The sequence below is a fragment of the Melanerpes formicivorus genome, unplaced genomic scaffold, assembly GCF_026170545.1.
Source record: "Melanerpes formicivorus ecotype bairdi unplaced genomic scaffold, bMelFor1.0.p_v2 SCAF_32, whole genome shotgun sequence".
Lineage (NCBI taxonomy): Eukaryota > Metazoa > Chordata > Aves > Piciformes > Picidae > Melanerpes > Melanerpes formicivorus.
The window spans coordinates 1,446,854-1,467,037 of NW_027142384.1; the positions used below are offsets into that span (position 1 = coordinate 1,446,854).

The 20,184-nt window shown below is 38.2% G+C and overlaps 1 protein-coding gene across 10 annotated transcripts in view; it reads left to right on the top strand.

The window, feature by feature from the left end:
• The window catches only part of PTK2 (protein tyrosine kinase 2), a 197,642-nt gene that overhangs the window by 106,627 nt on the left and 70,831 nt on the right, over positions 1–20,184 (top strand). For all 10 annotated transcript variants that reach the window (XM_068155459.1, XM_068155461.1, XM_068155460.1 and 7 more), the window contains 6 exons: positions 8,653–8,732; positions 10,227–10,289; positions 14,784–14,838; positions 17,769–17,909; positions 18,606–18,683; positions 19,663–19,770. In XM_068155459.1, the coding sequence (XP_068011560.1) occupies positions 8,653–8,732; positions 10,227–10,289; positions 14,784–14,838; positions 17,769–17,909; positions 18,606–18,683; positions 19,663–19,770 (525 nt within the window). The remainder of the gene's footprint in view (positions 1–8,652; positions 8,733–10,226; positions 10,290–14,783; positions 14,839–17,768; positions 17,910–18,605; positions 18,684–19,662; positions 19,771–20,184) is intronic.

Consider the following 20,184-nt stretch of genomic DNA (forward strand, 5'->3'; position numbering starts at 1 on the left):
TACACTTGAGATAATTATGTCTGATAGGGTACCATGGAAGAGGTGTGTTGTGCATTATGGTGAACTTGAATATGGTACCTGCTGAAAGTGTGGAACATAATGCAGTCTGCACAGGAGTACTCTGGACACAGCAGCATTGTTCACTTGGAGTGTGAAACTGTGGGGAAAACAAATGTGTGGTACATGCATCAATCATTGTCATAGTCACATAAGTCGTTGCTGAAGGTCAGGTTTTCTGTTGGATATCATCTTACAGAAGGTGGAATTTAAAGAATGGTAAATTGCAGAAAAAAAAATATCACTGGGCTTCCATGGGACCAACATCACCAGAAGTAGCGTGTGGTGGTGTAAAAAGAACCACCTGATGAGCAGTGTGTGGTGGCTGAAAGTGAGCTATTACATACACCAAACACCCACACTTTCAGGAATTAGAATCCTGAATGTCTAAAAGCAGGTGCTAGAATACACCTTTTCTGTTAATAAGGAGAACAAATAATTATTGCAGATACAGGAAGGTTGTATTTGTTAATATAAAACTAAGCAAAGTTACATAATATTCTAATACTAAAAAGTAAATCTAAAAATGTGGATATAAGACAAATGGATGGGGAGAAAATGATGTAATGTGTGAATCTTGTTCTCCATGCTTCATTAAATGATAATTGATTCTTACACTACTTAATAACTAGAATACAGAAGACATTTTGTTTCTTTGTTTGCTTATCTAAATATCTTACCTAATGGTGGTGGTTTTTGTTATGCACGTAACTCTTTGGGGGGGTACGTAATCACTGAAGTGCTCTTCTGATGCAGTTTTCAAAGCAATGCCTCTTGGGGAAAAAAAAAAATCTAATAAAAGTTAAGTTGTGTAAGTAGGTCAGAGACATTGAAAGTAAAGCAAGAGAACTGGATTGCTTATTTTTAAACTGTCCTCCTGAAAAACTGGATATTATCCTGTGGGAAATTTCTTGGTAACGCTAAATGAGCTGCAAAAGCCAGGTCTAGTGGCTAATAGTTATTTGTCTGTTTTGAGACATCAGTTGCTAGTACTGTTGATAAATAATTTTCACAGTAGTTACACTTGAAAAGAAAACCCAACAGAAAGTTCAATCACTTTACTTGATTTTTTAAGGATATAAACAAATCTGAACCTAAAATACGTTTAAGACACAGCAAGAAGTATATTTTAAATCCCTAAGTCCCTGGAAAGCATTTGTTACTCAATGATTTTTCTCTTGTCCTTAATAAAGAAATTTAAATCTGGTGTGGTGTTTCTGGCAAGATGGGTTGTCAGCCTGAGTGAATGTTTTGCTAAAATACTGCAGCTGCATAAAAAAATGGTGTGCAGAAAAATGAAGCAGATGGCTTTTGAAAGTAGCAGCTGGTATATAAAATACGGGGCCTGTGATAGATTTCTTCTTAAATCATGTGCACTAGCACAGGGCTATTCTCTAATTTCTCCATCTTCACAGACATGGGCTTTCCTGTCTGCAATTTTGATTTGAAATTATACCAGCTGGAATTTGTTAGCCATTTATTGGAAAGTGCCCATTAATTCCTAGTAAATGTTGAGAAGTTAGAAGTTCCACCATCAGTAATTTGTCCATTCAAGTAAAAGAACAAGTGTTTTACAAGTCTGACATCAGAAATGAAAGTGGGCTTTTGTTTACGTGTCTGTCCTTGTGCAAAAAGCGTGTTGGTTCGCAGTTCAATGTTCACCTCCTTTTTTTTATTTTGTTTCATGATGATCTAAGAGGATCTTTGAACTTTTAATGCTAAAAAGACTAGAGACACAAGAGATTTTTGTTCTGGGTAGCCAGTGAAGAATAGTGACCAAAAAATATTTTAAACTATTGGTGCTGATAGATGGTAAATAAAGTCAGTTCTCACCATTAATATGTCAGGAAATACATTATGGCACAGAATTATGTTGGTCTTACAGTTCTTGTTTCCTTTAAATACTGCTGTTCTTCCTAAGCATGTATTCATTGAACACAAGTAGTGTGTGTTAGAGAGAGAGTCACAGTTTTGTGTCACTTCTTATTTTACCAGGACATGTAAAAGACTTTTTTTTCCCCTGCCTCTGGGAGGTGTATTTGTGCTTGACATGCACGTTTTTCACAGTGTGTCCTGTTCTTGTACTACCATGTAACTGTTGTGACCCAGGAGTTAACTACAGTTGTGAAGCAGAGGTCACACTAATTCTTATTCATCAGCCTGTGAACAAGAAAATGCAAGTACCGTTAGTACTTCCAACGCTGACATTGTAGCAGTATTTCTCTAGAAGCCTGAAGTAGTTTGGATCTCCATTATACCATGTTTAATGGAACTTCAATAGACTAATCCTTTCTCTTCCAAAGCACACACCTACTTGACTGTCAGTGTAATTTAAGCATGTTGGAACGTTTAAAAATCCTAGGGAAAAGGTGCTTGAAATCAATACCGTAGTTTGTGTCAAGAAAGTATTTTTGTCTTCCAATATATTTTTTTTTTCCCCCTCTGGGAGTTCAGATGAGCACATTCTGCTAGAATGCAGAGTGGTGAAGTAAGTAGAAGCAGGTGTGTTGCAAGGAACATAAACCAGTGATTCACTTAGGATGTACTATTTTGAGGGTTTGATTGTTACCAAATTAAAAGTATGTAGGTGTTTAGCAATATAACATTCAAATTCATGATCCTAATAAGTGTTGGCCTTGTTAATCTTTATGCATTTTATTGCTAGAACATTGTGACCATGGACTATTTGAGATGATTGAAGGCTTCACAAAGTCTTGCCACTGCCAGAGCAGGTGGTCTCTAGTATGTGGAGTAACTGCAGTAAAGCCACAGAAGTTCAGCAGCAGGTTTCATTGAGTTGGTGGAAATTGGTGTGAGTGGATACTCTGGTGTGTCTTGTTTGGCCAGTTGAGGGTTTGTTTTTTTTGGGGTGGCTTTTTCAAAACCAGGGTTGTGTGACAAATTTTGTATATGTTTGGATTCTCTTACAGACTAGGTAAAATTAAGGTACATTAAATAGCATCCTACTGATTTGTTTTTGTGGTTTTGGCACTGGAGAGATCCCATTCTGAATGACTGATAGAAGAGCAGAACAGCAGCAGTAGTAGCTGGTCTGCTTGAAGAGTATCTATGACTTGATGCATTCTTCACCCTTATTCCAGGCATTGCATACTGTTAACTGAACTTCCCAGCCTTAAGTCAAGGTCTGCACATAACACCAAGGAATGCAGTTCTGTGGGGGTAACATGAGGTCACAGACAAGAGCATCTCCAGAACCCACAGATCAGGATTCATCCTCTCAATATACTATCTCTGACTTCGTAGTGAACAGGAAAAAATGGTACAATTCTTTAGGTTCTGTCAGACTTCAGTTTTTGTTTCTTTGTATGTGTATAGGCTTTATGCTTTTATAGACAGAGCCTGTTTTGTCTTCAACAAAAAAAATATTCTTATTTCTCTCATTTAACTATATTAGTGACGATAATAAAAGTAATAATTGAACAAACACAAAAGACTTCTAGGAAAACTATTCAATTGCCTTGTGGCAGTGCACTTAATTACCATTAAATTATCTCTTGCATTTAATATTTGTTCAGGCATTTTCCTTAGGAGGCTACAGAGCTCATGCTGAACCTCCTGCAAAACTGTTATCTAATCTTTGCACGAGCATTAGCACTTACATTGATCTAATGCCATCTCAAAGAGAATACTCAAGAAAAATTAAAGGCGATAAAAGAAGTTCTCATTAGTATTCTGGGAGTGGAAATTGAATCTGCCTTTTATTTCGTTGTTTTGTACTTACTGAAATTTAAAGGATGTCTGGAAACAGGTTTTGGGAGGGAGGGGGTGGGAACAAAAAAAACCAAGATAAAACTAATTTCTTCTGTCAATTTATTACTCTTGCTATCTCTAGTAGGACACTGCTCAATCCAGTTGGACCTAAGATTATGGCCATAGGCTTCCTGAAGTTTACAATCGCCTTCCAAAGTTTAAACACCACAAAAATGGGATGTATATCATGTACATGCAAGTGGTTCATGGTAATCAAGTGCTGCTATTAATTTTGATAAGAGTATGTTATGACTGATTTTGTCAACACTGCTATTAGTCACTTATGCACACTCTACAAGAGTGTTTCATGTTTTCATCTCTTTCCTCATGTGGATAAAGGTATTCTTACCCCATTCTTCAGGTTCAGTAATGTAGTGAATTTGAAAGACTTGAAACTCCATGTTACTTTACCCTGGAGCTTTAGAAACAACACACTTCCCACACAGTAAATCAGCAAGGGAGAGTTTATGTTGGCTGAAATGAGAGGTGGAAGGAGTATATGGATTTACTCTACCTTTATGAGATATCTCTGTACATGTTTTCTGGCCTGGTGTGTGCAAACAAAACCAACCCTTGTTTCTGCTCCTCATCTTAAGAAACCTATGCACTCAACTAGGCAGTTGTCATCTTGCAGCATTATGGTGAAAATGTCTGACTTGTATCTTGCAAATAGGCTGAGAATTTCAACATACTACTTCTCCCCCTTCCCCCCCCCCCCCCCCCCCCCCCCCCCGAACTGGTGGATTTGGGATAGCTTTTAACATCATTTTTTTTTGCGTGTTCTGTGCCTGTAGTTGCAGAGTCAAATTGGAAAAACATGACTGGAATTAGTGAAAGCTCACAAGCCAGAAGGCAAGATGAAAAAAACCCCGAACTTTAAATGCTTGAGTAATGTTGCTTAGTTATTTATGGGATAGTAGTTATTTGGGGATAGCAGCATTTTAAAATATGTTTGCATGAAACTGAAGATATTCTTAAGCTGTTTAGTTTAACAAATGAATTATTTCAGTACTGGGATCTACAAGGCAATGAGCTGTGAAGATAAATGAATACATATTGGATTGTGGTATATGAGCGCCCTCAAATTAGCATAGATTCTTCAAAGGAAAATGCATATATTAGGGTAGGAAAAAAATACTTCATTGTGGACAGTTCTTTTAGGTGTCTGAATACCTCAATGAATAGGTGGATAACAGCTCTGAGATTTTTGTGGTGATACAAACTTTTTAAATGACTCAGAAAAATAAATATGTATTTCAAAGGAAAAAACCAATGGCTGTTGTAATTTGGGTGGATGTATGGCAGGCCAGCTATTGGACTTTGTGGACAGGTGTGTTAGCTTTTTAGATGCAATAACTTGGTCTATACATGCAGGTGAATTCTCAGGAAAAGGAGAGTGAAATGAGTACAGCTGAAGCTCATTAAGCCTCCATGTGGTTATTAAAAACAAGAAGTAAATTGTAGTATCTTTTAACCTGATGCATTTCTGGAATTCAGGCATCCATATCAAAACGGAGCTTATGTAGAATCCTGATCTTAATTTGTTTCTTATTTTTCAAGTATCCCATGTATGTGTACAAACAAGGAATACTGTTCTGTCTGCCACCTATGCATACAGCAGAGCTCACTTATGGTTATAACATAGGAGTCTGAAAACTACATTTTTTAAGTGATGTGAGCCTGGGTCTGACAGTTTGCATATCCTTAATGATGCACAGAAGTTCTCATTTAATTTTCTGTTTAAATTACTACACTGTGCCATTTGGTAGTTCTAATTTAAAGTTTAAAAGTCCTTGGTTATAGATTTTTCTCTTAGAGAAATACTATGCCATTACCAACAGGTGCAGTTCTGCAGTAGAATGAAGAGTAATTGTAAATGGCTGCTGGCCGAGATTAAATACTATGCCGAAGCTGTGCGTTTTTGTCTTGTTGGCAGAAGTGGCCTTTCCTGGGAACCTTTATTCCCATGTTGGCACTTGATGATACCAAGCAGTACAGGCTTGACAGAAGTGCTCAAGCTTCTGGACTGCCAAATTTCTTGAAAATGCTTCCAGGTGTTGTAATGATTTTGAGTACAAGAGAGATCAATCTTCTGCAGAGAGCCCAGTGAAGGGCCACAAAGGTGAAGGTCTACAATGTCTCCCCTATGAAGAAAAGCTGAGAGAGCTGGGACTGTTCAGCCTGAAGAACAGAAGGCTCAGTGAGAATCTTATCAATATCTATAAATACCTGAAGGGAGGGTGCAAAAAGGAGAGAGTTAGCTTCTTTTCAATGGTACCCAGTGCCAGGACCAGAGGAAATGGACATGAACTGAAACACCAGAGGTTCCTTCTGAATATCAGGAAACTCTTTTATTGTGAGGATGACTGAGCATCACCACAAGGTACCCAGGGAGATTGTGAAGTGTCTCTATCCTTGGAGATACTCAAAAAAGCATCTGGATACAGTCCTTGGCAAGTGGTCAACCTAACATGGCTAAGTACCCCACTAAACCATATCTCTAAGCACGTCTGCACATCTTTTAAGTATCTCCAGGGCTGGTGACAGTTCCTGGGCAGCCTCTTCCAGTGCTTGAAAGCCCTTTCAGTGAAGAAAATTTCCTAATATCCAACCTAAACCTCGCCTTGTTCAGCTTGAGGTCATTTCCTCTTTCCTATCCCTTGTTACCTGGGAGAAGAGATCAACCTCCACCTTGCTACAGTCTGCTTTCAAATGGTTGTAGAGAGCGAGGTCTCACTTCTGCCTCCTTTTCTTCATACTAAATAACTCCAGTTCCCTCAGCTGCTCCTCATAAGATGTGTTTTCCAGTCCCTTCACCAGCTTCATTGCCCTTTTCTGGACGTGCTCCAGCACTTCAATCTCTGCCTTGTAGGGAGAGGCCCAAAGCTGAACCCAGTATTCAAGGCGTAGCCTCACCAGTGCTGAATGCAAGGGGGAAAGGTCACTGCCATAGTCCTGCATCCAGAAGTTGAGGCCAACACTCTGGTTTTGTGTTGTGGTTGTTGAATGTGCTGTTTATGCTTACTCAGGTTTTGGTGGCACAGCAGCTACACTGAAGGCAATCCTGGATTACTGGGCCTTGCCTGGTGTGGCTGAGCAGGAAGCCCTTGGCACTGCACTTGGCCTGCAGCTGCCTGGGGACCCGAGAGCCTGAGGTGGTCAGCCACCCGCTCAGGCTGTACAGGAACCCCTGCATGTCAGCTTGCAATCTGCTGGCCTGGAAGCTGCTGGTCTGGTACAAGGTGGAGAATGGGCCACTGTATGTTGTAGGGGAAGCCCAGCTTCCACCCCCACCCCATGGCATGGCCTGGTGCACTGGCTTGCAGAACCCCCTGCCTGGTTTACTGCTGGAGGGGGCAGCTGCTGCTCCCTGCTGATGCTTGTAATGCTGAGTACCTGTATGAGTTCAACTATAAAAAGCTTTCCTTTATGTTGTAGCTGTTGTAGCAATTTCTTTTTGCACTCTTTCTCAGTTTATCATATTTCTTTTTCATGTCTTTCAATAATGAATTTGAATTATTTTTGCACTTCATAACTAGAAAGGTCTTAAGTGTTTGTTGCTTTGTAGTCTAGGGCTGGATCCAGCTGTCACGCTGGTGATGAGGGAATGCTGTTAACTGAAGGATGTTGACTGGAGAGGACCTCCAGCTGTTGAATCTGCTGCTGCACTTCCTTATCTTTTAAATTACCAATTTCATAGTGGTAGCAGTTTGAAATAGCTGTTCTTGCAGCTTGTTGTTGCTCAAAAAATATTTTGTGAAGCGTTTTGCTTTCAAAACGTGTCATCTCCTCTGATCTGCAAGTCAGTTGTAGATCTTTGTTGTGTTTCAGGATGTCCTGCAGGATCTTAGGCTTTAGAATCTCAATAGCAAGTTTATTATTTCATTAGGCAGAGGATAACATGAGCCATTAAAGAAAAGTTCTGCTTCTGCAGAAAATTTCTGTTGCGTAGCAGACGGGATTTGCAGAATCAGGTTCTTAGCAGTAGTTGTGTTCTCTCTTGCTGTCCTTTTTTGTTGTTAGCAACTTTATAAATTAATGTGGTGAAAGTATTACCTAAAGTAGGCTTTCTGCCTGCCTTGGTCTTAGCAAATAAAACAAGTTCAGAACACTTGATGAAGCTTTGACCCACCATAGTCCATCTTCTTGAATACTCGGCATGCTCTGGCAGACAGCTTTTTCAGAACCCCAGCACAGTGCCTGCCAGCAGTGATCCAAATACCCTGTTTTGGCCTTTATAGCCAAATGGTCATCCCTCCTAAAGTGTTTGGCCACCTCCATGTCAGAGCACACTCCTTGCCCTTTGTTTCCTACTTTGAGTTGTAGCCACTTAGTTTGACTGTTTCTTCTTTGCTAGTTCAAACATTATTTTAAGTCAATATGTAGTATGATATTTACATACTACTGTTTATTTACTACTGGTTTTGTTTTCACAATAATGCATGGACATTTGTCTGGTTTATATTATTAAAAGCAGTTGACCAAGATGGTTCAAGAACAAAGTGCCCATTCACATATCTTGAGTGCAGGTGCAGCCATCTGCTCAGCCTCCTGTGAAGATTGATTATATTTAATGTAACATAAGTAATACTGATTTAGATAAGGAGATTTTTCGGTGAGTTAATTGCAATTAATGGGTTTCTTAGAAAAGTGCAGCTCGTTTGTGGGCAATATGAACATAACTTCATTTTCTCTCCATGCACTGTAAGTAGTTACTCAAAAAAATTAAGATGTATTTATTTTAAGCTTGTTTGGGCAGCACTTTAGTCTGTATTGGCACTGAACTGATCTCTCTGTGATGCATACCTACTTCTTTTGCTGTAGGTGAAAAATGACTATATGTTAGAAATAGCAGATCAAGTGGACCAGGAAATTGCTTTGAAACTAGGTTGCCTTGAAATCCGGTAAGCTGATAATTTCATTTATTATTGAACAAGTTTCTGACAGAATATGTACATTCATTTTGAAACTGCTTATAGTCCTTCCATTTCTGACGTGTAGTTGAATAAAACATAATACTGCACAAAATAGTTTGAAGGAAAAAAAAGGAGTAGATTGTATTGTAACCAGTTTCTAGTGATTTTTAAATTAATATATATTTAAAGATTTTAATTAATTACATCTTGATACTGCCTTTTGGGTGATTTCCTTATCTGAATAATTCCAAGTATACTTAAAAAACTCTGCATCTGTGGTGTTAGTTAGCAAATAGACGTGTCTTTGTGCATATATAAATCCTACAGCTAAAGAATGTAATTAAAGCTAAATGCTGCTACCTTTCCTCTTTTCATTTACTCAGGGTTTTTTGAGTGCTATTTTCAAATTATTAAATCTTACAGATTCTTTTGGATGGTTTTGGTGTTCTTCTCAACTGTATAAACAGCTGGAGAATACAGATAAATTTATCAGATTAACAGATCCTTGAGAGAGTTCCCAGCACAGCTTTTGAAATGCTTGTTTTGTTTTTTGCTAATTTATGGAGATTTTCCAGCATGAAACAGCAGCTTTAGTTCTGCTGTTGTCTCACACAGGGAGATTAATTTCTTATCAGTTTTACTTCATCCCTAATGGCAAATGAAAACTTGTTAGCAGAGAATGGAAGTGTGCTTTGAACAGTACTCTCCCAAATTAAGCAGAATTTAGGCTTATGAATTTTCTTACATAATGCAGGGGAGCCTGGTATCCTTTCTGTAAGTTTTGCAGAGAAAACAAGTTCTTTGTATAACTCTGAACTCCCTAGACAGTTGCAGACTTGTTGGTATCTTATTTCAAAACCTGTAATGAGTATAATAATCCATGACTGTTTTGTCAGCCAAGTCCTCCTGACTTCTGTGGCTCTCAAGCTTGTGGCTCTTCAGAGCCTTTTCATGAGATAGTTCTGTAGTCTACTAGAACTGTTTTTCCATAAGGATTACTGGTCTAGTTTCTCAGTGAAAAGAGTGATCCCAGTCTTCTTCCAACAACAGCTACTCATTTTTTATTTTTATTTTTTTAATCTATTATTTTTTATGTGAACATGTCTGGACTGAAACTATTAGTTTTCACCACTCCTGCTTCCTCTGGCTCTGCCTGTTACATGCACAGACATACGTGCTGTTCCAAAGCGTGGAGATGCTGTGGTAGTATAAGGGAGCTGCTGAAGAGCAGGTTAGAGCACTGCTTTCAGTAGCAGTGTAGTTAAAGTGGTTTAAAGTAGCTCTGAGTATGTAGTCCTGTTTATTTTGTAAAATAAAAATCTGGCCTGTTGCATGTTAGTAAATTATTCTTTGACCTTATGTTTGGATTCATTCTGCCAATGCTTTCCAATGGTAAGTCTCTGAAAGATTTGACTGCATTGATGTGGTTTTAGGCTGGATCACCCAATAATTGTTGCTTTCAAATATTTTTCCTGACTTCAGGAGATCCTACGGAGAGATGAGAGGCAATGCATTAGAAAAGAAGTCCAACTATGAAGTGTTAGAGTAAGTATTGTGTGCTAGACTGAGGTGTGAACATTTGCCTAATCAGGCACATTAAATTCAGTTCAGTAACTGAACATTTCTGTTGTAACTTTTTGTTCCATGAAGCCTGTTGAGATCTTTGAGTGCTTCAATAAAAGAAAAGGATGATGAAACCTGTCAAGGTATAGAGGTAGGAAGAGCACCTTTAACTGAGGTCCAGGAAAACAGGGTTGGAGATATTTAAAGTTGTTTAATCAAGAGGCTTATTACTACTTTTTGCTATTTTGCTGATGTTTATGGATTCATAAGTCTAGTTCTAAAGTGATCTTATTTCTAAATGTTTTCCTGGGCCTAGTTGCATTCTTCAGTTGCAATTCATCTGCAGTAATGTTTGAGTTACTTTAAAATATTTGTGGTATGTTTTTTTTCTTCTGTTTGCTCAGTATGTGGATTTCCTGGATTGTGACCTTGCGATTGGCAAGTGTATTATTGATCTGTGTATCACATATTTTAAGAGGACCAAGAAGCTTCCTTATACTGAAAGTGTTCTGGTTACTCAGTCATGTTGTGTGGTACATTGCTTCAGTCCAAACATGTCTGTTGGAAGCTTCAGGGCTTGAAAAACAGGTTTCGTGTATTAATTTATTGGAACAAATTTCATACACCAATGATCTGCTCTTCACCTCTAGTTATCTTGGTGAAAAGATGGTGTACAGTTTATTGTAAATTTGAGATAAAAGGTTGGTCTGTCAGTGCAGTGTCTGTTTTTATTTTTAATGAAATGTGGGGTAAATTTTAGAGAGGTGAAATGAGAGAATTTGGAGGTGGAGGAAACTCTATGATCTTGATAGGTAAAGGTAACTTTAATGAATTGCCTGCTTATTTATATAGGGCCTGGTATTTGTGTACTGCTCCTCTACCTACCTGAAGGGAAGTTGTAGTAAGGTGGGGATCAGTCTTTTCTCCCAGGCAACTTGTGACAAGACAACAGGGCACGGCCTGAAGCTGCACCACGGGAGGTTTAGGTTGGATGTTAGGAAGCAGTTCCTCATGGAAAGAGTAGTTAAGACACTGGAATGAACTGCCCAAGGAGGTGGTGGAGTCTCCGTCTCTGGAGGTGTTTAAGGAAAGACTGGATGTGGCACATACTGACATAGTCTATGTGGTGGTATTAGGTCATAGCCTGGACTTGATGATCTCAGAGGTCTATTCCAGTCTCAATGATTCTGGGATTCTGTGATCTATGTAGAACGTTTAAGTTTTGTGTTCTGTTTCAATTAGAGGGTTTTTAGAAGGACTTTAATTTTTTCTTGGTAGCCACTAGTAGAAATAATCCAGGCAGGGGAAGCACTTAAAATGCGAAACTACTGACAAAGATGAACAGGATGTGAATAGCAGACAGGCTATATAAAGGTGACACAGAGATTTGAAAATCTTGAGTTACAGTTATTGGGGTTCACATATGTTGCAGTAAGAACTTGAGAAAGGTACTTTTAAGTGAACTATTTGACAGCTCATATGCTACAGACATTAGTAATTAGGTTAAAGACTTCAGAAACAATGAGACAAAGGAAACAACTCATAACAGATGACATGAAGTATTAATTAATAATTGTAACAGGTGAGAGTTCCTGGAGAACTCAGCATGTGGCTGCTTCCAGTTTAACAGTGCCTTGTTTTCTTTAAGTCCATGTGATTTCCAAGCTGTTCTGTGAAAGACAAAGTGAAGCAAATTCCTGATACAGAAAAATCTGGTACCTTAATGTCATGCAAAATTGGAATTGGTGAATTGTGCACTTCAAAATTACTCTTTTGTTTGTGTGGGTTTTGGGTAGGTTTTGTGTTTTGGTGGGGTGTGTTTGTGTGGTTGTTTTTTTGGGGTGGGGTGTGTAGGTGTGTGGGGGGTTTTGGGATTGTGTTATGTATGAGATTTAGCTGGGAAAGATGCAGGATAAAGGCTCCATAAACTGGCTATAGATGAAAATAAGCTACGAAGAGTCTGCAGAAAGTGCCAAAATGCACTAATTTGATCTTGCCACCAAGATAGCCTGCAGAGGTTTATCTATACAATTTATTTCTCAAGGGAGGCTTTTTGTTTGGTTTTTGGTGGTTTTGCTAGTTCTAGTACACTGTAAGGCACTTAACCAGCTGAGTGCAATTTTTAAATGGCACTTTTCAGCATTTGGTGTGATTGCTTCTTGCCTGTATTTGTCAGATGTCTAGTTGGTGTATATTCATCTCTGATCAGGTTTTCATACAAGACCAAATCTGGATGGGAAGTGGTAGATAGAGTCAAACTGTTAAGTAGCCTTTAATAGTTGGGCTTCATGTAATGAAAGAAGAATTTTTTCATAATAAATGTGAAGCCTGTTAGTGTAAAACAGAGATAATTGCAAGTACAAAAATGGGAGCTATATGAAGGAACAGCTGCAGCCACAATTCTGTGAAGAGCACGTTCAAGTCTATTTTGTTAATCTAACATTACTTTTTTTGTTGTAACTTCGGTCAAGATGAAAAATAAAGATATATGTTGCCTAAAGGTGCTTGTTATATGACAAGTAGTATCATCTATCTGTAGTTGGTAGTTTAATAATCCTATTGAAGTTTATTCATAAGGAAAAAAAATTACATTGAAGCCCACAAGTAGGATGGAGTAGATGAGGTTAAACTCAAAATGTAGTAGTACTGTATGAACCGGGATCTGACTGATAATTATCGTCTGATGGTAATCAGAAAACAGATGTCTGGGTCCTTAATCTGCAGGACTGAGTTGGTGTGTATCCTGAGTTGGCCATTTTGCCCCCACACAGTTCAGCTGCGGAGGGAAGAGAAGGAGATGAGGAAGGAAGGGAAGGAGATCTTAGGGTTGTGTGCTTAAAGCTGTTTGTGTGTTTCATTGCCAATACTTGTTATTCTCTTATTTGTAGGTGCTCACAGTTTGGATTTGACCATGAAATTAAATCTTTATGCTAACGTTAAATGCTTCGCCAGTAAATAAATTTGCCATCTCAATTAAACACAAAATATATTGTACTAACAAATTTTATTAAGAGTTGTTTTGTTGTACTCTGCCTAAGAATCTCTGCTGTGTATTCGTTACGTGCAGATCTGTACAAAAGGCTGTTCTACAACTGTTAATAACAAATTGAATTAGATTGTCTCAGCCGTGTGCTGCAGTACTGTTAAGATGAGTAATACTGGAGTGATAGGGGTGTGCTTCAGTTTTTGAAACAGTTTCTCTCTTATCCCTAATGTTAAACTAATATATTCCTTGTCAAAATGTCTGCATGTTATTTAGATGGTAATAGTGTGTTAGATGTATTTAACTGTGTGGGATGATAAACTGCATATAATTTGCATTTGAGAAGAAATGCATCAAAGGAATTAACATTTATGAAAGTTTTATAATCTTTCAGCTTACTGTCACTGCGCAGATGCCAGTGCTCTGCTCCTCCTAGCTGAGGATGTTTTTAGTATATTTTGTGAAATTATATACTATTTGCCTTTAGAGAGCTTTAAAAATACCCTGCTTTGAGTAAGGGGTTTTTTATTCATTTTAATGTTGTTTTTTTCCTTGCCTGTTAGGTAGCAGTAAATGTATACTGTATATTTCAGGCTTACTAATGGCTTCTTCTTGCCCACTATAAGAATTCCAGAAGTGTTCAAATGATGCAGTCATGGCAATCTTGCTCTCATAGTAATTTCAGAAGCAGATAAGGGTGTTTGAAAGAAATTGTGAACATTTAAATTTCAAAGATAAAAGTCACTAACCCCTTCAAGAGGCAAGGGGTCCTTTTCCCATTTACTTTTTTCTTTCAGTTTTTTCTTATGCAAATCTTCTGCTAATACTTTACACCTATTTCATGGTTGTACAATGATCTTCTGAACTAGTATCTCTGGCAGCTTCTCAGGCACTATTCTTGAAGTTAATATTTAGTTACAGTGATATATAAACGTGCCAGATGTGAGCTAGATGCAGCATATCACAGCCATTGAAATATTAAATCCGTATGGCACTAGCTTTCAAATCATGGCTGCAACTCTGTCCATAAGTGTGGAAGTGAGTTTGGTGTAATTCAGTTTGCAAAATCAGAGCTCATTGACAAAATTAGGATCCTGACTTCAAGATGCAAAAAGTGAGCTTACTTGCAAGAAATAGCAGATTTTATACTCCAAACATGTGAGCATGTGTCCATGTGAGCATTTCAAATAATACCCTTGGCACTCCAGGTACCTGTTTGTTGTGTGTTATCCTCATGAGTTTCAACTAGTTCTGGTAGAGCTATCCTGCTTTTGCTGTGGAGTGGCTGTGGTTAGGATTTTAATGGTACTGTTTGTTACTTGTGAGATTGGAGGGGCCTTGCTGTGGCAATCAGCTACTACATTGCCTGTGCTAGTTAAAAATAAGCAAGCAGCAAAGCTGAACAAATCCAAACCACCATTCTGAGAGTGCAGTGTAATACTGCACAATGGTTTTTATTATTTTAATGCTGTCTGTGTTGTTTTTTATTCCAGGAAGGACGTTGGTTTAAGGCGTTTTTTCCCGAAGAGTTTACTAGATTCAGTGAAGGTAATTACTGTTCCAGTCAATTGTGTACTACTTCAAGAAAATAAGTGTGAGAAGTTGGAAAATGGCATTATCTTTTCTACTATACAGTCATAAGGGAATTGCTGTGCAGTTGTGCTGTCTTGGTGACAAAATATCCAAGCTGTCTCTCAGACTGGTACAATATAAATCCCTTTAGTACAGGTGTGTAACTTGCAGAACTAAGATGATAGTGATTTATGTGGCCTTGCTGAGCTAGCTCTCCAATCTTAAGCACCAAAGTTTAGAACAAATTCTCAGATCCTCAAGTATCAAATAACTTTTTTTTTTCTTTTTTTCTTCCCCTTTTTTTTTCTTCCTTTTTTTTTCCCCCCCCTTCTGTTTTCCTATAAGAGACAAATGAGACTTCTGGACAAAATGGAACGGGAGATGTAAGGAAGCAGCATATTTTTAGTGGCAACTTGATAAATCACATTCTGTCTTCCTTGCTCAAGACCATATCAGACTCATTCAAGGAAGATTTCCAGTAATTTCCACTTATGTTAATCGTAGTTAAGGCTACAGTCTCCCTTCCATTGAATTCCATATGCTCCCAGAGTTAAAAATGCAAATTTTTCTCAGAGTGCTTTGCAAGGGAAGATTTAAAATGGTCACCAAGTATTTTTGCAGCTATAGCCATCTTGTTAAGAATGTCTTGGTAAAATATCCCTTACCCTTTATATGGGAAAGTATAAATCATACATTTGTATTTTAGAAGTGGTTTTGGTAAGAAGTGAGGGTTTATAGAAGTAATAGAATTCAACTTCAGAGTAAGTTTCTAGGTTGTGATTTAAATGGACAAACAGAAAAAGTCTGCCATGAAGGGGTTTTGTTTCAAAAGACTTTAGAAAATCAGAAGCTAATGAAGTCAAGTGGATTTAAGTAATCCTTCTGCATTTTAATGTAAGCAATTATCTGAAACTGCTAACAGGAGAAATTGTGGGGAAAGACTCCAGATATAAAAGAATTAATAGCTGTATCCAAAATTGTATTACGGAGCCAGAAAAGTGACCAACAAAGAAAACTGCTCTGTAGAAATAAAGAAATGGAGAGAACAGCATTACGATGTAACAAGAATTACTAGAAGGTAAAGCTGAGTAGAATCTTGCAAAACATATTGGTCATATGAAGAAAGGAAAAAAAAAAGGGATGGAAAAATGGGTCTGCTTTTTAATGAAAATTAAATCCCTCTTACAAATAACCTAAAATCATTTCAAATTATTAAATTACTCTCACTTTGTGAAAACCAGGGATTTTTGAACTGGCAGGCAGAGCCCCTGGTGGATATAAAATACAACATTAGTTGTTTCTCTCTAATAGTGAGGAAAAGCTTAGAGTGTAGTACACTGATAATTGAAATCTATTGATGTTACACATTCAGGATATGCTGGCTGTGCACAGGATATCACTCTTTGTGGAGGAAGACCAAAAGCTGGAAGAATTACATCAACATGTTTAACAGTGCTAAGTTTGAGATGTTACACAGGGCCTTTAAACCAGAAAGTCCTAGTTCTTCTAGAGAAGAATAAGAAAACTTCCTGTGTTCAGCTTAGTAAATGATACCTTGAAGGGGATGTGACTGTGAAGCTGTGCTCTCCATATGTAGCTATATCAAGTATGGAAACACTATGTAGAGGAAAATAAAAAATAATCTATTTGTACTAAACCAAGAATTGAGGGGCAGAGGGGGTGTGAAGAAATGCATGTAAGCCAGATTGTGTTTAGTTTGCAAATTAGGAGTCTTCGCCGTTGCTCTAGAGCATGCCTTGAGCAAAACAAGAGAAAAAAAACTTGCTCTTAGGAAATATTTTAAGAGCAAATTTTCAGTGCATTTCAGTTGGAACTGTCATTTGCAGATAATTCTTATGAATGGTTCTCTTCTGTTGTGGAAGAAGTGTTGGTTGTGTTTGTTTGTTTTCTAACTGAATGTGTTTATGTTTGCGCTTTGCTAATGATCACAAAGTTTAAGTAAAGAGTAAATCATTTGGTAGACTTAAGAGGGCCAAATAAGTATCAGTATCACTAAGGTTGGAAGAGACCTCAAGATCATCGTATGCCATTATGCATAGAAGTCAAAACTGCTGCAATTGTCCAGAACAAACCATGGGCAGAATAAATATCTTCCACCGACTGAGTGGCTGAAGTACTTGGGGCAACTTGAGCTAGCAGATTTGTTTAATTTTTGTAGTGTCATGCTCCTGGTGTTTGCCAAGTGTTGAGTTAGGGGTAAGGTCTCTAGTCCCCTCAATGCTGGTTCTTTCTCTAAAAAGGAGGATAACAGCAAGATCCAGTCTGAGGGAGATCTGAGTGCAGTATGTATCAGAAAGTGATATTATGAAGGTGTTTCTAAACCCATTCAGTCACTACAGGCAGGGGTCAGGTTTTGGTGAAGGGAACAAGAATGGGTGTGTTTGAGAGTTTAGCACTTTAGCACTATGTGATGTAACCAGTGGGTCACCTGGCCCTACACTACTTACAGACCATACCTGCACTTTTAGGTTTTTCCACGTTAAGTGACTCTGTGATTCTTAGGATAGATGAGGAGGAGGCACAGCACTTTTGTCTAGATGGATTCCAGTGTTTAGTAACAGATGTTATGCAGTTTTTGCTGTGGGTTTGTATTGGTGCACAGTTAAGAAGTTGGGAGAAAGGAGGAATCTAGGGCAAATAGTTCCTGCAAAGGTTAGCATGTTGCTTCATACTATAATTCCTTGAAACTATTATGAGGGAGGTATCCCCTCTGTAATGCTTAGCAGAAGCAGTTATGTTTCTAAGCAGAAATTAGAGGGCAGTTCCTTACATGTTGAAGCTTTCTGCTTGAGAGTTCTCTGCATCTCCTTGGTAAAGAAACTGTAAGTGGTAGTGTGTGACTGAAGCTCTTGGAATAATCGCTCTCTAAACATTTTAATACGCAGGCCAAAACGCTACGGAAATTAATCCAGCAAACATTTCGACAGTTTGCCAACCTCAATAGAGAAGAAAGTATTTTGAAATTCTTTGAGATCCTCTCTCCAGTGTACAGATTTGACAAAGAATGCTTCAAGTGTGCTCTTGGTGTAAGTAGGGGAATGTGACAGTCACCAGAATATATGCCTAGTGGGTTTGATTTGTGCTGCAATTATTGCTTGTTTATCTCCTGTTTTGATGTGGAGATGAGTCCTTAGATTTCATTAATAACAAAATACAATGACTGATTTTATTTAGAAGTTTCTCAGTTGACTGTTAAGAATGCACCATTCACTAGTTGGGTAAGAATTGCACATTAGTAAATATTTTTATTGGTGATGTTTGTGAAAATCAGTTGGGGTTTTTTAAGTTGGTTTCATGTGGAAATGAGCTTTTTATCAGCTGCTTCTGCTTGCAGATTTTGCTCTAAATCTTTTTTAAATCTGCCAATTTGAAACAAATTTTAAGAATGTTAAGTCTGCAAACCTTGTGAAAATGGAAGTTGAAGTAGAAATTAGAATGGGAACCTCAATGTCCACGAGAAGAGGAAATACATAGTGCTCATGTTGACCTAAGATAAAATACATGGAAGTGCATTTTGAGTAGCATGAAACCCCATGAATCTATCACAAGGAGTTCTTGAGGAGACTTGATATTAATATATTTTTTAATTGTTTGAAGAGTTTAAAAGCTTCTAGAGATGAATTACTAAACCCTGTAATTACAACAGTAGAAGCTAGTGTTCCGTGGCAAGGTCTTGTCTTACTATTGAAAATTTGCCCTGTCTTTCTTCTTTGATTCTGAAGTCAAGCTGGATTATTTCAGTGGAACTGGCAATTGGCCCAGAAGAAGGAATCAGTTACCTTACAGACAAGGGTGCAAATGTAAGTCTACTTCTGTTTTCTTCTCTCAGTTACTGTCTTAGCAACAATGACCTGTTGTAAGTTGAACTTCAGACAAAGGGGAATGACAAGTCCTGTCTTTTGAGTTAAACCCAGTAGAGCTGGAGAATTCAGCATATACAACTGCTATTCAGATGTTAACCTGTTATTTGGGATCAGAGAAAATGCAGTTGGGTTAAGTAGAGAGACTAGCATTGAATTTGTTGGCTTTTGCACTCAATTATTAAGTTGTCACTTGCAGAATTTGAAGCACTAGTGGTGACTTTTTAACAATAAAATGTGCAAATGATTATAAACTATTCCCCCCTTTCTTCGGAGGACTGTGGAAATGAAGAGCTGGTGCAATCAACGTTAGGCATTTGTGCAGTAGTTTCTGGCTTATTTGCCTTACTTCATATCCATAATAGCCTGTTCATTTGCTGATGTTGATTCTTACCTGTACCTGTCCTTGGTGCAAAGGATTTCTGTTCAGGCACGTTCTTCCAGCAAAATGCTTGGGGCCTTTGCAGTCATGACTTAGAATGAGCCCCTGTGAACTTCTGTTGAAATAAATTCAGTGGTAGTGAAAAGTTTGGGGAATTTGGAATATGTTGCCAGCCAAGAATTAACCTTTTACAGCAGTCTGGACGTACATTAAGTGTGCTATGAGAGTAGGTTCCACGAGGTTAAGTTGTTGAGTTTTCTATCTTGATCTATCTCCCAAGAGGTCGTTTCCTCTATGTGCTTCAGTGTGTGCCTGCAGTTACTCGACAGTGACCTCTGTAGGCAAACTTGATGCTTGGTCTCATTTTGCAAGTGCAGTCTGTTGTTGTGGAAGCCTAATGAAACTGAAGAAACAGATTTCTACAGGTGCAATGTGGAGATTGAAGTCTGCATGTACTTTTGCAACATCAGGGATAAAGGCAAATTATTTTTCTGTAATTTTGATGTTTTCCCCTCTTTTTCCACTGCTGTTCTGCAGCCAACTCATCTAGCAGATTTTAATCAAGTGCAAACTATTCAGTATTCAAACAGTGAAGACAAGGACAGAAAAGGGATGTTGCAACTCAAGATAGCAGGTGCTCCTGAGGTATGATACTGGGAGTTGTGATAAACTTACTAGCTTTGGTTTTCCTGGGAAGGGGTGGAGATCAGTTTACTGTTACTGACACTGTCTTCAGTATTTTGCTTTTGTCTGGTCTGTTACTTCATTCTGGATTTTTCTGCTGCCAGTGTAATTGCAATGTACTAAACGTGTGCTCATTTCTGTATGTGTGTGCTTAAGCTGGGGACTGCCCCTTTGTGTGTGTGCATGAAGAATTCGGTTACTGTTAAACACTCTTGCTCCTCCTGTAGTTACAGACAATGCTTTTCATTCTAACATTCTGCATTCCAGGCATTCTGCAAGTGTTTGATTTTCTTGTTCGTTAAGGGGAAAGGGAAGTTGAGTGTGAGCTATTGTCGTTATGTACTAGTCAGGTACTTCTGGTTTTTAAATAGATTT